The sequence below is a fragment of the Scylla paramamosain genome, chromosome 24, assembly GCF_035594125.1.
Source record: "Scylla paramamosain isolate STU-SP2022 chromosome 24, ASM3559412v1, whole genome shotgun sequence".
In the NCBI taxonomy this organism is placed as follows: domain Eukaryota; kingdom Metazoa; phylum Arthropoda; class Malacostraca; order Decapoda; family Portunidae; genus Scylla; species Scylla paramamosain.
In genome coordinates this window covers 12842172-12855558 of record NC_087174.1, presented here as the reverse complement: position 1 = coordinate 12855558, position 13387 = coordinate 12842172, and the positions used below count along the sequence as shown (strand labels likewise).

General features: G+C 40.1%; 1 protein-coding gene across 7 annotated transcripts in view; it reads left to right on the top strand.

Annotated features, from left to right (window-relative positions):
• LOC135112914 (titin-like) overlaps positions 1 to 13387 on the top strand; it is an 81154-nt gene that overhangs the window by 20523 nt on the left and 47244 nt on the right. For 6 of the 7 annotated variants that reach the window (XM_064027872.1, XM_064027871.1, XM_064027870.1 and 3 more), the window contains exons 14-30: positions 313 to 443; positions 851 to 1021; positions 1397 to 1543; positions 2074 to 2199; positions 2727 to 2915; positions 3089 to 3292; positions 3803 to 3925; positions 4241 to 4393; positions 4676 to 4866; positions 5162 to 5367; positions 5528 to 5830; positions 6010 to 6173; positions 6535 to 6663; positions 7004 to 7162; positions 7596 to 7776; positions 8136 to 8335; positions 8591 to 8857. In XM_064027872.1, the coding sequence (XP_063883942.1) occupies positions 313 to 443; positions 851 to 1021; positions 1397 to 1543; positions 2074 to 2199; positions 2727 to 2915; positions 3089 to 3292; positions 3803 to 3925; positions 4241 to 4393; positions 4676 to 4866; positions 5162 to 5367; positions 5528 to 5830; positions 6010 to 6173; positions 6535 to 6663; positions 7004 to 7162; positions 7596 to 7776; positions 8136 to 8335; positions 8591 to 8857 (3044 nt within the window). The remainder of the gene's footprint in view (positions 1 to 312; positions 444 to 850; positions 1022 to 1396; positions 1544 to 2073; positions 2200 to 2726; positions 2916 to 3088; positions 3293 to 3802; positions 3926 to 4240; positions 4394 to 4675; positions 4867 to 5161; positions 5368 to 5527; positions 5831 to 6009; positions 6174 to 6534; positions 6664 to 7003; positions 7163 to 7595; positions 7777 to 8135; positions 8336 to 8590; positions 8858 to 13387) is intronic. The other variant, XM_064027867.1, reaches the window with a different exon arrangement.

Below are 13387 nucleotides of genomic sequence, written 5' to 3'. Positions count from 1 at the left end.
AATACTTATGTGTTGTATATATTTTAATCAAGCTTTCATACACAAGTGATAATTCAGAATCAATTATGTTATGACAAATTATCACTTGTAATGTTACTTGTTGAAGGTCTGTTATGATTGTATTCAGCAGTTGTTTCATAATCAGAATTTCTTGTTCTAAGTTGTATTAGATTATCCTATTGTTATCTTAGGACTTGTTTCCTGAATTAGAGTCCAGATCACATCCTATACTATCAGTATCAAATGTGGAATAATGACATTTTACTTAGATGACAACAGAACTTATAACTCACCTGCTGCACATCCTTCCAGGTGATGAACCAGGGCAGAGGGATGAGGTGATTGGCTCCCTGCTGCAGCTGTACCAGAGCCTGCAAAACAAAGCCACGGAGTACCAGATCCTTGGACACATGCTCATCCAGTGGTGCCGCAACATTGCTGAGGTGAGCCACACCTTTAGGGAGCTTCATGTCTTGCTGTTTTTAGATTTGTGAGCAAGTGTTGGAATATTCTTTTACACATACACAAAATTGAATTGATAATGGATACCTAAAGTCTTCAAGCGTGTCTGTTTAACTAGTAATTTGTCTTTGTCAAGAAAATTGTGTTTGCCATCCTTTGATGGATTTTCATGCCTTGCTGTTTTTAGATTTATGTGCAAGTTTTAGGCATTTTTTTATTTTTATTTTTTTTAATGCAGAGACAAAATTGAAATGATAATGTATAGTTTAAGTCTTCAAGGATGTTTAACTAACCATTAAACATTTGTCTTTATTGAGGGAATAGATTAATTATGTTAGCAAAACACACCTGCCTTCCCCGAATCATTTTGTCCTCCTGTGTCCCTCAGATCCATCGGTCATGTGACAAGCTGGAGAATCAGTTTGACGCCGTCAGCCTTGATATTGGTGGTGTGGAGGCGCAGCTGCGAGAACACGACGCCTCCAAACAAGCAGTGGCTGAGCTCCTCAAGTTTGCTCAAAATGAAGCTGATTCCATTATGTCAAAGATTAAGAATCAGGTAAGCACTTGGAACAATTTCGTAAACTTTGTTGTGTTTTAATGTTAAAGAATTATCTTCATTATGGTACTAAGTTTCAAAATAGTTTTTTCTTTTTTATCTTTATGGAGGAGAATCACTGGCTAAGGGTAATGCAATTTATGAAAAAAATTCCTCTGAAGTGCCAATCCTTAAAGGAGAAAGAAAGAGCTAAAAGGATTAGCCAAAGCTGGAGAGGTGTCTTGAGACCTCCCTCTTGAAAGAATTCAAGTCATAGGAAGGGAGAAGTACAGAAGCAGGCAGGGAGTTCCATATGTGTTGATAGATAGTTTTCAGGTATTAGGAATCAGCTATCCACTTCTTACCCCTTTTCTTGACACTGTGCCCTGCCTTCAGTGTCCCCCTGAGGCTGGAGCGCTCGACATTGCCACCATGGAGGAGCTGCTGGTGCGACGCGGGAGAGACTTTGATGTAGTGTGGACGCAACATCAAAAGATGTTGGAGCGGCAACTTAAGCGCTCTCAATACCATGTTGACCTGCAGGTGATTCTCCAGCCTCTTTCCTCTCTTTTGCCTGCTGATGGCACAATGACACTTGTTATATGAGTGACTCCATTTGACCTTTACTAAACAAAAAATAAAACTATAGGTATTAAAAGATTCTGGTTACTTCATCACTCATTTTCCTATCAGTAGCACTTTTTGAAATTTCATTCTAAGCTTGATGCAGATAATTTTGTTAAGCTCAAGAAAGTCACAGAAGAAAAATGGTTAAAAGGACTATATACTTGCTGAAAACATTTCTGCTTCTCACCAAATTATTGTTTAATGATTTGGTTGTCCTTGAGACCATCCATACAATTTGCTGGTAATATCACCATTAGCTAAGTGACAAGAGCAAGGATGTTTTAGATTTACATAACCAAAAGGTGAAAACTTTAACTTTCCTCTTCCTGTATCATGACTTCCCCAGCACATCACAGTTGTAACCTTGAACTTTACCACACATTAATTATTCATCACTAAAAACCACACTCTCCTTGTCTCTTACACAACACATCTTCCCTGTTCAGGTGATCAGTGACCAGCTGCGTGATCTGAGTGAACAGCTGAGCCGTATGCGAGGCCATTATGGTGACTCCCTGGCAGCAGCCACCAGCATGCAGGGCGCCTTCAACCAGTTCGAGCAGACTGTGGATGTGAGTGTTGGCTACTTTCATGATAAAGAAAAATAAGGGATTTCAAAAGGCCAATTGACTTCCATAATGCAGCTCTTGCATTTTATATATATATATATATATATATATATATATATATATATATATATATATATATATATATATATATATATATATATATATATATATATATATATATATATATATATATATATATATATATATATATTATGTCAGAGGGCAGATGTGCAGTAGCCAAGGGCAACAAAATGTGGAAAAAAGAAAGAAAGACTAGTGACTGGCACTCTCAGTGGGCCTTTTACCCACTGAGAGTGCATCACTAAAGAGAGGTCAAAAAGGTCTTAAAAGTGTGTTTATTTTTCTGAGTTGTAGCTAGTCTGATATTCTATCTATCTGTCTATCTATATACCTGGTCAGCAGTCTCATGCATGGTAGCTCAGACAAAGCACACACTCATGCACATACCTTTCATATTCTTAGTTCTGTCCATCTGGCTTCCAGTGATGTAATATCTGAATAACTTACAGGCATTGGAGAAGCGCATCCAGTCCTTTGTCTCCACCACCACCAAGATGCTGGGTCCTGAGGATGACTCTGGGGAGGTGAAGGAGGACCTCGCTGAGCTGGAAAAGAAATGGTCCACTTTCCAGATGCAGGTTGGACAGGCAAAGAAGTCCATTGAACTGTCTATTGTGTTCTTTAAGTTGGTGGATGAGGTGAGTTCTATCCTCATAACTTCTGTCATTAATCTTAAAGAGTACCTACATTAGTTTTCATGCATCTTCAAGAGAGATTAATGGGATTAATAAGAAGACAAATATATTGAAAATGGAATAAGAGGAATAAAGATCTTCCAAACCTGATCGTTCTTTTTCTGTTTCCCTTGCAGGCAGAGGACTGGTTCAAGCAAGGCACCAATCTTCTGGTTGAGGTTGCTGGGGAGACTGTGAACATCAAGAACCCTGAGCAAGCTGAGTATCTAAGGTCTCGCATTGAGCATTTCCTCAAGCCAGGGGAGGAAGCACAGCAGGAGCGAATCACCCACATTGCATCCCTTGCCCAGGAACTGTATGGCGACGCAGTGCCTAAGCCGGTTTGTAAAGGAGTCCATGTTTCAGGTCTTGAAGTTAGTGGTGACTTTTAGGGAGCATCAGAATGTTTTTTTTAAAGTACTGTTAAGTTGTCTTGAGTTCTGGTGTTGAAATTAATGCCATAGATATTTAAAATTGTATGGTTCATTTCTGTATTGAGAGTATTGTGACATCCAGTGAGGGATGAAGGCCAGAACTCATGATGTAGAGGAGATGAAGGCATCATGTGTCAGTCGTTTTCTCTTTGGTGATTACTGTTGCATATCATTGGTTGCCAGAATACATGTGAACCAGTGACACTTAATTCTTGCTGGAATGATAAGGAAACAGAGATCAAAGTTCCTGTGTCTGTTCTTCCCTTCCTCCTTCCCTGCCACTAAATATGCATCAAGTGTTGTAGCTACATTAAAAAAGAGAGGAAGATGTCTTACCAATTTTTTTAGATCACTTGCAAGTTAGCTGATAATTGCTTTTTGTAGAAGTGTGAGTGAATGTTGTTTATTTTTTTTTAGGTCGAAGTTATGAGCCACCAAAACACTCAGATAGTTGAGAGTTTGACTGTCATCATGCGAAATCTGAATTTGATGGTGGAGAACCTTAAGGCCGCTGAGGATCTCAATGAGACACAGAAGAAGGTGAGGAAACTCTGTGCCAAGGCCTCTGTTTGCATGTTCACTTCCAAACTGTTTTTGTGATGTTACTGCAAGGTATGGCTGATGCTGTGACCCTAATTTGCATCCCACCTTTCCATTCCACTTAGGAATCTTACTTATTATATATGTCAGCTATCAGAAGAAAACTTAACCATGAAATGAGCATATAGAACTTAAACATCAGTTGTTGATTTTCCCTCTTAAAGAAGAGGCACATCTTTATATAGTGTTGTACTTTAAAAGTGAAAATAAAAAAAAAATATTTTGATCTTATTATTTTTATAACTTCTCCAACAGGAGAAGGAGGAACTTGCTGCCTCACTGGCAGCAGCTCAGGCTGAGGCTGAGGCTGCTCGTCTGGCGGCCCTGGCAGCAGAGGAGGCCAGGAGGGCGGCTGAAGAAGCTGCAGAAGCAATGGCTATTCCTATTGAACCAATTGTCCCTGAAAAGGTATGTTAAAGAAAGTTATCTGTAATATCTGTATAATCTGTCTTATATTTTGGATTTTTATTGTAATGTCACATCGAGATTCAGACTGGAAGAGTATTCAGGAAATTTTTGTGACTGATATGACTGTTTCCTTACCACAGTATCTATCATAACATATTTGTGTAGATAGATACATTTTATAGGACTAAGAAAGGCATACTGAATTAACTTCAAAATCAAAGCTGGAATTTGGGACTGGAGAAAAGATTTTATGTAATCAAATTTGATGTTAATTTCCTTCAGGTTGAGATTGAGATCCAAACAGAGGCCATTCCTCTTCCGCCTGAGGAGGAGGCGCCAAAGAAGGAGGAGTCCCCTCCACTTAAAAAGGCAAAGATGATTGATGAGGAGCCAGAGCCGATGGCGCCCGTCTTCCTCACTCCCCTCGTGGGTGCCACTGTCACTGAGGGAGTCAAATTCACCTTTGAGTGTCGGTGAGTGACATTTATGTCCCTTGAGAGGTAAACAGAACTCCTTGGGTGAGAAAAAAAGATAGGGAGAACTATAAGTACCAAGGGATGGGGGTGTGTATGCATTGTTGGAGTAGATATTCTGTCATGATTCCTTGTTTGTGAAGGCAGTGGATCTTGGTGGAAAATTGTACCTATTAAGTCATTCTTTTCATCTTCTCTTATATGTAGGTGGTGCCTCACTGTTCCTGCAAGACACTTCTTTTATCATGTAAAGCTTATTCATGAGTCTAAGGTTGCCATGACTGCTATCTTATAGGGTTCTTGGGATGCCCATGCCGGAGGTGGAGTGGCTGAAGGACAGCAGGCCTGTCACTGACAACCCTGACTACAAGACGAGCTATGAGGAGGGAGTTTGCACCCTCACCATTGAGGAGACTTTCACTGAGGACTCTGCACTCTTCATCTGCCGAGCTGTCAATGGAGCTGGCATTGCTGAGACCTCTGCCACTCTCACAGTCAAGGGTATGACTCCTGCATTGAACTGTAGAGACCTAACCTATTGTTACTCTATTTACTCTTTTATGACTATGAATGTTGTTAATCTTTTATGACTATGAATGTTTCCTACTGGTAAAAGAAAAAATTACACATCCCCATACTCACATGCCTTATTTCTCTTCAGAAGCTGAGCCAGTCGAGGTTCTTTCCCCACCAACTTTCACACACCGCCTTGAAGACACAAGCACACAGGAGGGCTCGTCCTTCCAGCTGGAGGCCACTGTGGAGGGCAATCCACTTCCCACTGTCTCCTGGTCCAAAAATGGCACTTGTATTGATGAATCTCCAGACTATGTCATCACCTTCAACAATGGGGAGTGTCTGCTGAGGTTTGAGGAGGTGTTCCTGGAAGATGAGGCTGACTACACCTGCAGAGCCACCAATGATCTGGGGGAGGACACCACCAAGGCTCGACTCACTGTCACTGGTGAGGAGCTAGGCTGTTTTTAATCAAAGAATCAGTTTTATTTACATGTTTACTGTACAGGAGCAAAGCTTTGTAATTATAAGCACTCACAAAATCTTCAATTCAAAAGTAATTATAAGCATTCCCAAAATGTTTGGTTTCAAAGTAATTACAAGCATTCCTAAAATGCTCAATTCCAGCCATGGAAGTTACAGAACGACCCAAGTTTACGATGCCACTGAGCAATGTGATGGCAAGGGCTGGCCAGAAGTTCAAGCTTGAGTGCCAAGTGACTGGCCTGCCCACCCCGACTGTCACTTGGTTCCACAACAACAAGCCAGTCAAAGAAACCCCCGACTGTAAGGTGAGTGTGCTGAGAGATTGGCTGCTGATGCTGGAATATTTAGTCATCATTATTGCCATCATTGAGTGTGAGATGGAGAGATGAAAATGTGGTAGAACTGCAAAGAACATGAGTCACAGAGGAAGATGCAAGGGACAGAAACAACAGGAGAAGACTTGTACATCGCACCAACCCATCACTCTAGGGAAGTGGCAAAAAGAGAAGAAGAATAATTATCATCATTGTCATTGTGATAAGTGATTAAGTGTAACATAAGTGGTGCTGCATTGCCAGAGGACACATGACATATTGTTATCATCATCATTATCATTGTCATCATCATTGGTTTTTTCTAAGCATAAACAAATCTCTTTCACCTCAGATCACCTTTGATGGCAGTGTTGCCACCTTGGTGATGGCTGAGGCTTTTCCCAAGAACGCTGGCATGTACACAGTGGTGGCCAAGAACTCTGCAGGGGAAGGCAAATGCTCTGCCAATGTGTCTGTCAAGGTGAGTGAACTTCGTCAAATGTGCTGGTTACAGACCCATTTTCTCCCTAACATAGTTCTACTTGGCTTTTTAATGTCAATCCATCTGTCTGTTTACTTAATTGATATTTACCTTAAAGTGGAGATCTGCACTACTTTTTTCATAATAGGAAGGAGTAAAAATAGGTATGTTGGCAGCTTGCTGGATTTCTTTGTCATGCATCTTATTCCTGTGGCATTACAGTGATTCGTGCTTTTACTTTTCTCAAGTGACTATTCAGGAAATAACCAATTATATAGAAGGGTCATATCAGCAAACAGGTAAAATACCCATAAAATCAGAGCCAACTGTTGCTCCCCAGGGCCGCATTCCAACTGAGACGAGTGACTCAGAGGTGACATCAGATGTTGATATAGAGCCAGTGAAGCCATCTGTGCAGTTGGCACTCAAGGACACCACCGTCACTGAGGGCCACAGTGCCAGGCTTGATTGTGTCATTGTGGGACAGCCTGAGCCAGAGGTGAGTACACACTGCTACTGTCGTGCTGTTGCCTGATTACTCTTTACCATGGGAGTGAAAAAACTGGGTTCATTATGTACTTGAATGTTACATTACTAGGTTTTCTTCCTGTAGATAAAAGTAATACACACCTCTTCTCTTCTTTTTGCTATTTACCTAACAGGGGTTGCCACCATGTATAAATCTCCTCCAGTTGCTTCTGTCCCTTGCATCTTCCTCTGTGACTCCCATCCTTTGTAGTTTTACTGCTGTTCCATCCCTCCTCCATCTCACTTCCTGTCTTCCTCTTGATCTTCTTGCCTCAACTGGTTTTCTCCAGGCTCTTTTAATCTGTAATACACACATGATAGAAGGTAAATATAATTGATTTTTTATGGTATTTTACTGTTTTGAAATGCTGGTGACAGTGTTGTGACTCATTGAGTGTCTTCAGGTGATATGGTACCACGATGACACGCCTGTCAAGGAATCCAGTGACTTCAAGTTGCTGTTCCATGGTGACCGCTGCTCCCTGGTGATCCATGAGGCCTACCTGGAGGATGCCGGCATCTACCGAGTGGTGGCTGTGAACTCTGCTGGCGAGGCATCCACTGCTTGCTTCCTCAATGTGGACCGTAAGTCTTGCCAGGGAGCAGAGTCATGTTGTCTGTGTAGTCACTGCAAGCCTGGTTATTTATTCAAGTCAGTGACACATATTGAAAGTGATTTGTCTGACTGACTTTTAATCTACACTTGATATGTCTGTATTGTGAATATCTTTTCTTTAAGGACTGTCACCTCACTGAGCATTTTTTCTTCCCTTTATTACCCTGGGATGGTACCCATCTTAAAAATCTTAAAACATGCCACATGACTGAGCTATTAATTGAATCTAAACACTTACACTGTCATTTACATATTCACACACTACCACACCACTTAGAAATAAAGAAATGATTACTTATGTGTGAACTGTTTCCTTCCTCCCTGTAAGCTGCCCCAGAGCTGCCCCCGCCACCCCCTGCCCCCGAGCAACACACTGTTGTGGCACCAAGGTTTTCACTGCTGCCGACAGACCAGCATGTAGTGGAGGGCAAGCCTGTCACCCTACGGGCTGCTGTCACTGGCCACCCCCGGCCCACTGTGGCCTGGTACAAGGATAGTATGCCACTCCAGCATGATAATGACCTGCAGGTGCGTGTGTGTGTGTACGTGTGTGTCTAAGTGTGTGAGTATGTCAAATTGTACTGAAGTGAATGTTGAGAACTCATTATGTTCCAGTTAGAATATGTTGTGTATAGAATTTATAATGATACATCATATGTTTCAGATGCTAAATAGTACTTATGTCTATATCATCAGATGTACATTTGTTCCCTCCTACTCTGATAGAATCATGAAATCTTTGATGATCTCCTAGAATTTTTCAATGCCTTTTGTGTTTTGCAGATTCATGAGAGTTCAGATGGCAGTTTAAGTCTGACGGTTCATGCCACAACCTTGGACCACACTGGCCAGTATGAGGTTGTGGCGTCAAACAGTGCTGGCACAGCCAAGAGTGTGGCGTATCTCAGCATTGAGCCGCGGCTGCCCACACCTCCCCCAACAGATGACACTGAGCCTCCAGTGTTCACTAAGCTCCTCAATGACACTGTTGTCACTGCTGGCAACAGTGTTAAGTTTGAGGCAGAGGTGACAGGCGTGCCAGCCCCCACGGTGAGTGTCCTTCAAGTTCCCTCTCCCACAGTTTCTCAGGACAGCAGTGAGTCTGCCTCGTGTATTGTGAATGGTGACAATGTGACTCCTGTTTGTGTTAATGGGACTGATGACCGGGGAGGGGAAACAGTAGTTGATGAAAATGGTAATGATACTTCATGTGTTGCTGGTGAGCACACACTTAACAATGGGTCAGGCATCTTGGGAATGAATGATTACATGAACATGATGTCCAAGTTTAGCTTGAGTAGTGTCCACCTTCAGGTAAAAGAATCAAAATCATATACTTTGAAAGAAAGTGCTTTGCATTATGAAGATAAATATTCTTGTAATGATAAAGATTATAATGAAAACTATAGAGATTTAGATGAGGGAATCACCAGTGATAGCAGAGAACTGAAAATGGATGATATTAATGAATGCAGAGAAGAGCATAGTAATGGCAGAGATGAGTCTCCCGTTATGGAAAAGACAGAAGATAATTGTGAAAATAGAAATAGTTTATCAAATTTCCAAAGTATGAAAATATTAGATATGGAGACTTACTCTCGCATGATGATGGAGAATGTGGTTGTGTACGGATCGCTTGATGACTCAGCCTGTATGAAATCAACAAACTTTGATCAGTTTGAGAAATTTGATGAAATAACTGTGATGCCAACTGAAGATTACCTGAGTTTAGTTGAACCCAATGATTCCAAGGACAAATTTGTAACTGATCAAATAGAAGAGGAAGAGAAGGAGGAGAAAGAGGAGGAGGAGGAAGAGGAGTTTGACGTATACAGTGACACAGAGGAAGGAAAGGCTCAGGCAACCCATGAAGCACCCTCTCAGTTCATTGACCTTGGCCTGACTGAGGAGCTCCAGCCAGTCAAGCTTGCAGACTTATGGAATCTCATTAAAGACAAATTGCCTAATCCAAAGATAGGTGATGCTGGCAGCAGTGAGGCCACTTCCCAGCAGCAGTGTGATGGCACCACATTCATGAGGAAGAAGTCTGTGTCTGTGTCCTCAGAGGGTGACCATGACTCAGGCTACTTCTCTAGTAACTTCTCCCCCAACACTCCTTGCTCAGAGTCCAGCATTGGGTCGCCTCAGTCTGGCAGGTCTAAGAGAAACAGCTTCACCCTCACTTCTGAAGATGCATCTGGTCGTAGTAGTCCAGGTGACGACCCTTTATCATCTCCTCCAACAGCTTCCAAAATAAATGAGAGTGAAAAGAATATTGTTGAGACTGCTTCCTGTGAGAGTTCAAAGACTTCATCTGTCAGTTGTCAAATTTCTTCAAAAATGTGCTCCAAGGAAATAAGTGAAAGTCAGAAATATAATGACTCAGTGATCACTGAAGATGTGAAGAGTCTTGGGGAATCAATAAAACTCTGCAGGAAGGAACTGCAGCCCATTCAAGAATGTTCCCCAGATTCTGATGAAGGTATTGATGAGAGCTTAAACTTTATGGAGATGGAACATGTTGATAAATATGAGGATGCTTGCATTTCCAAAGCTGAGATGTCTTTGGAGATGGATATGGATGAAAAGGACAGCATTGTATTGGATACAAAAGAGGATAAAAATAGCATGGACTTGTCCACCACACTGAATGAAATGTGCCTTGACTATCAAGAGCCAAAGAATAGGAACCCAAAAGATAATGTGGAAATCACTGTGAGGCGATTCTTGGTTCCTGAGCGTGAGTATGTCTCTGAGTACCTGAGGTGTCCCAGCAGCCTTTCTGTCATATCGGAGGAGAGCTACGTCTCAGACTATGAGGAAAATTCCCAGATGAGCAATGATTCAAACAACAATGAAGACTGCTTACCAAAATACACAAGACTAGACACAGCCAGCAAGACAAGTGTTGGCAAGCAGACTCTTGGCTTGCAACCTGTCAGCAGGAAAGAGGAATGTGCAGATAATAATGATGATGAGTATGAGAGGGAGAAGAAGGCAAGAAGAGCTGCTCGCCTGGCAAAGTTAAGGGAACTTACTAAAATGCTTCAGAAGCCTTCCAAAATATCAGGAAATAATGCCACAAATGCAGAGAGCCATGATATGCAACCACCAGATTCCTCAGTTGTCAGCAGAGCTTCTCTAGACACACAAGTCAGTGGTTCTCTGGGTGATGTGCTGGCAGGGAATGGCAGTCACCACCCTGCAGAGTATGGAGATCCAAAGAAGCCAAACAATGCAATGGTCTTCGTCATCAAGACAGTGGATAAGCTGTCCAAGCTGGAGCTGAAGCAGATCATCAGTGAGAAGATGCAGGCAGCTCTTGGCACAGGCCAGGCACTGGTCAGAGCTGTTGTGCTGCCATTTTCTGAAGCCATGTACATTGACCTGAGTAATCCGGCACAAGTCCATGAGGCGCCTGGCAGCCCTCTGGTGGAGCATGGCCGCAGCGTGGTGTTTGAGACCTGCCTCCATGCCACCCGGGGCCAGGGCCTTGCATTTGATGGCGAGACTCTTGACCAAGACATTCCTTTCTTAGTCCAGGCCGGCTACTACTTGATATACGTTCTTTATTACAAGGCAACAAAGGCAGAAAACTGAATGCTTCTCTCATGAAGCATGACATGCCTACATCAATGATGAATATGAAATGTTGAGAAATTAGCCAATGCCTTATTGCAGCTATAAAACAAAGCTCAGTGCTGACACATGTTTGCCATAATAATAATAATAATAATAATAATAATAATAATAATAATAATAATAATAATAATAACTTGCTTGATTACTATGGTGATACTTTTGTATCATGGTGCAAATTCTCACCATATAGTTTTATCAAATCCACTAACCTGAATGCAGTGTGACAGGTAGGTACTAATGTGATTTTCTTACAGTGGACATTCTTGAATGGAGTGTCCTCAGCTTTCAGGAAGGAACTGTTTCACCATCCACTCCTTACTTTTAGCTGGTATGATGTATTTTTCTTTGTTAAAGATATACAGTTTCCTTCTAGCAAAAATCATTATCATCTGAAGTGAAGTTGAAAATTAGGGAAATATTAAAAGATATTGTCTTTTAACTTGTGTTTTTCCTATCAGTGATAAGAACTATTTTTGATGGTTTTAAAATCTATATTGAAATTGAGTATTTAAGTCCAAAATAATAACTAGCTTTATCACTTCTAGTTCATATATATATATATATATATATATATATATATATATATATATATATATATATATATATATATATATATATATATATATATATATATATATATATATATATATATATATATATATATATATATATATATATATATATATATATATATATATATATATATATATATATATATATATATATATATATATATATATATATATATATATATATATATATATATATATATATATATATATATATATATATATATATATATATATATATATATATATATATATATATATATATATATATATATATATATATATATATCATGTATAAAGTTACCTTGGTGCATTATTATTAAGATCATAAATACTTTTTTAGAATGATTGTGCTGAAGGTATGTACATAGGTGTACATTTTCTGGAGGTAGATGTTGCCTTGACATGCATATATAATTTTATAAGATATGACGATGTAGTATTCTATTTGTCTTCTGAAACAACTGCAGGAGGTAACAAGCTTTACATGACTGCAGTTTGAAGAGTAATAATGAGGTTCCAATAACATCCAGGTTGATATCTGTGTTGTGCATCACATGACACACCCCTGTGTTGACCAAGTAGGTACTAGTAGTGTGTGACGTCAATAAAAGTTGTACATGGGCACATCATTGATTCCTTCACCATGGCGCAACCAATGAACCAATGAAATGAAGAATGAGTTGTACTTCTTTCAGACATCATTTGTAGTACAAATTGGGAGTATATGTAAATTAATATATCAGTGAAACCTTTATTGAGACAAAGGAACAATATTACATACATCATCATTTGCACAAAAATACTATGCTATGAATAATAACACATATTAAGCTGAGGGTGCCTTTATATAATGACATTAACAGCAGCGGCAGTTTTTGCTACAAATTTGATTCATATCTAAACGTAATTAGAATGCATTCTATATATGTAAGCAATGATATAAACATGTATTGTAAATAATAATTACAAAAAAGACATATAGGATTATGAACAGCATTGAGAAAGACGTATACCCAAAACTTAATTCAAGATTACTGTACAGAATACATGAATGTGTACATATTTGTATATATTTTGTCTTAGCTTTTGCTACACTTCACCATGTAGCTGTGGCCTCAAGACTTATCTGCCTGCCTCCACTTCCGTCTTGCTTCAAGGCCTCTGTCACTTTGCTGTCCTACATTTACTGTTTTCTTTTGTTTTAGCATCTTTGTGTCTATGCCAGTCATTGTGTGAGGCAGACTTAAGGCATTTTGTATTGGAGCCAGCACACACACACACACACACACACACACACACACACACACACACACACACACACACACACACACACATTTATGCACACAACTTATGCTTATTAATAGAT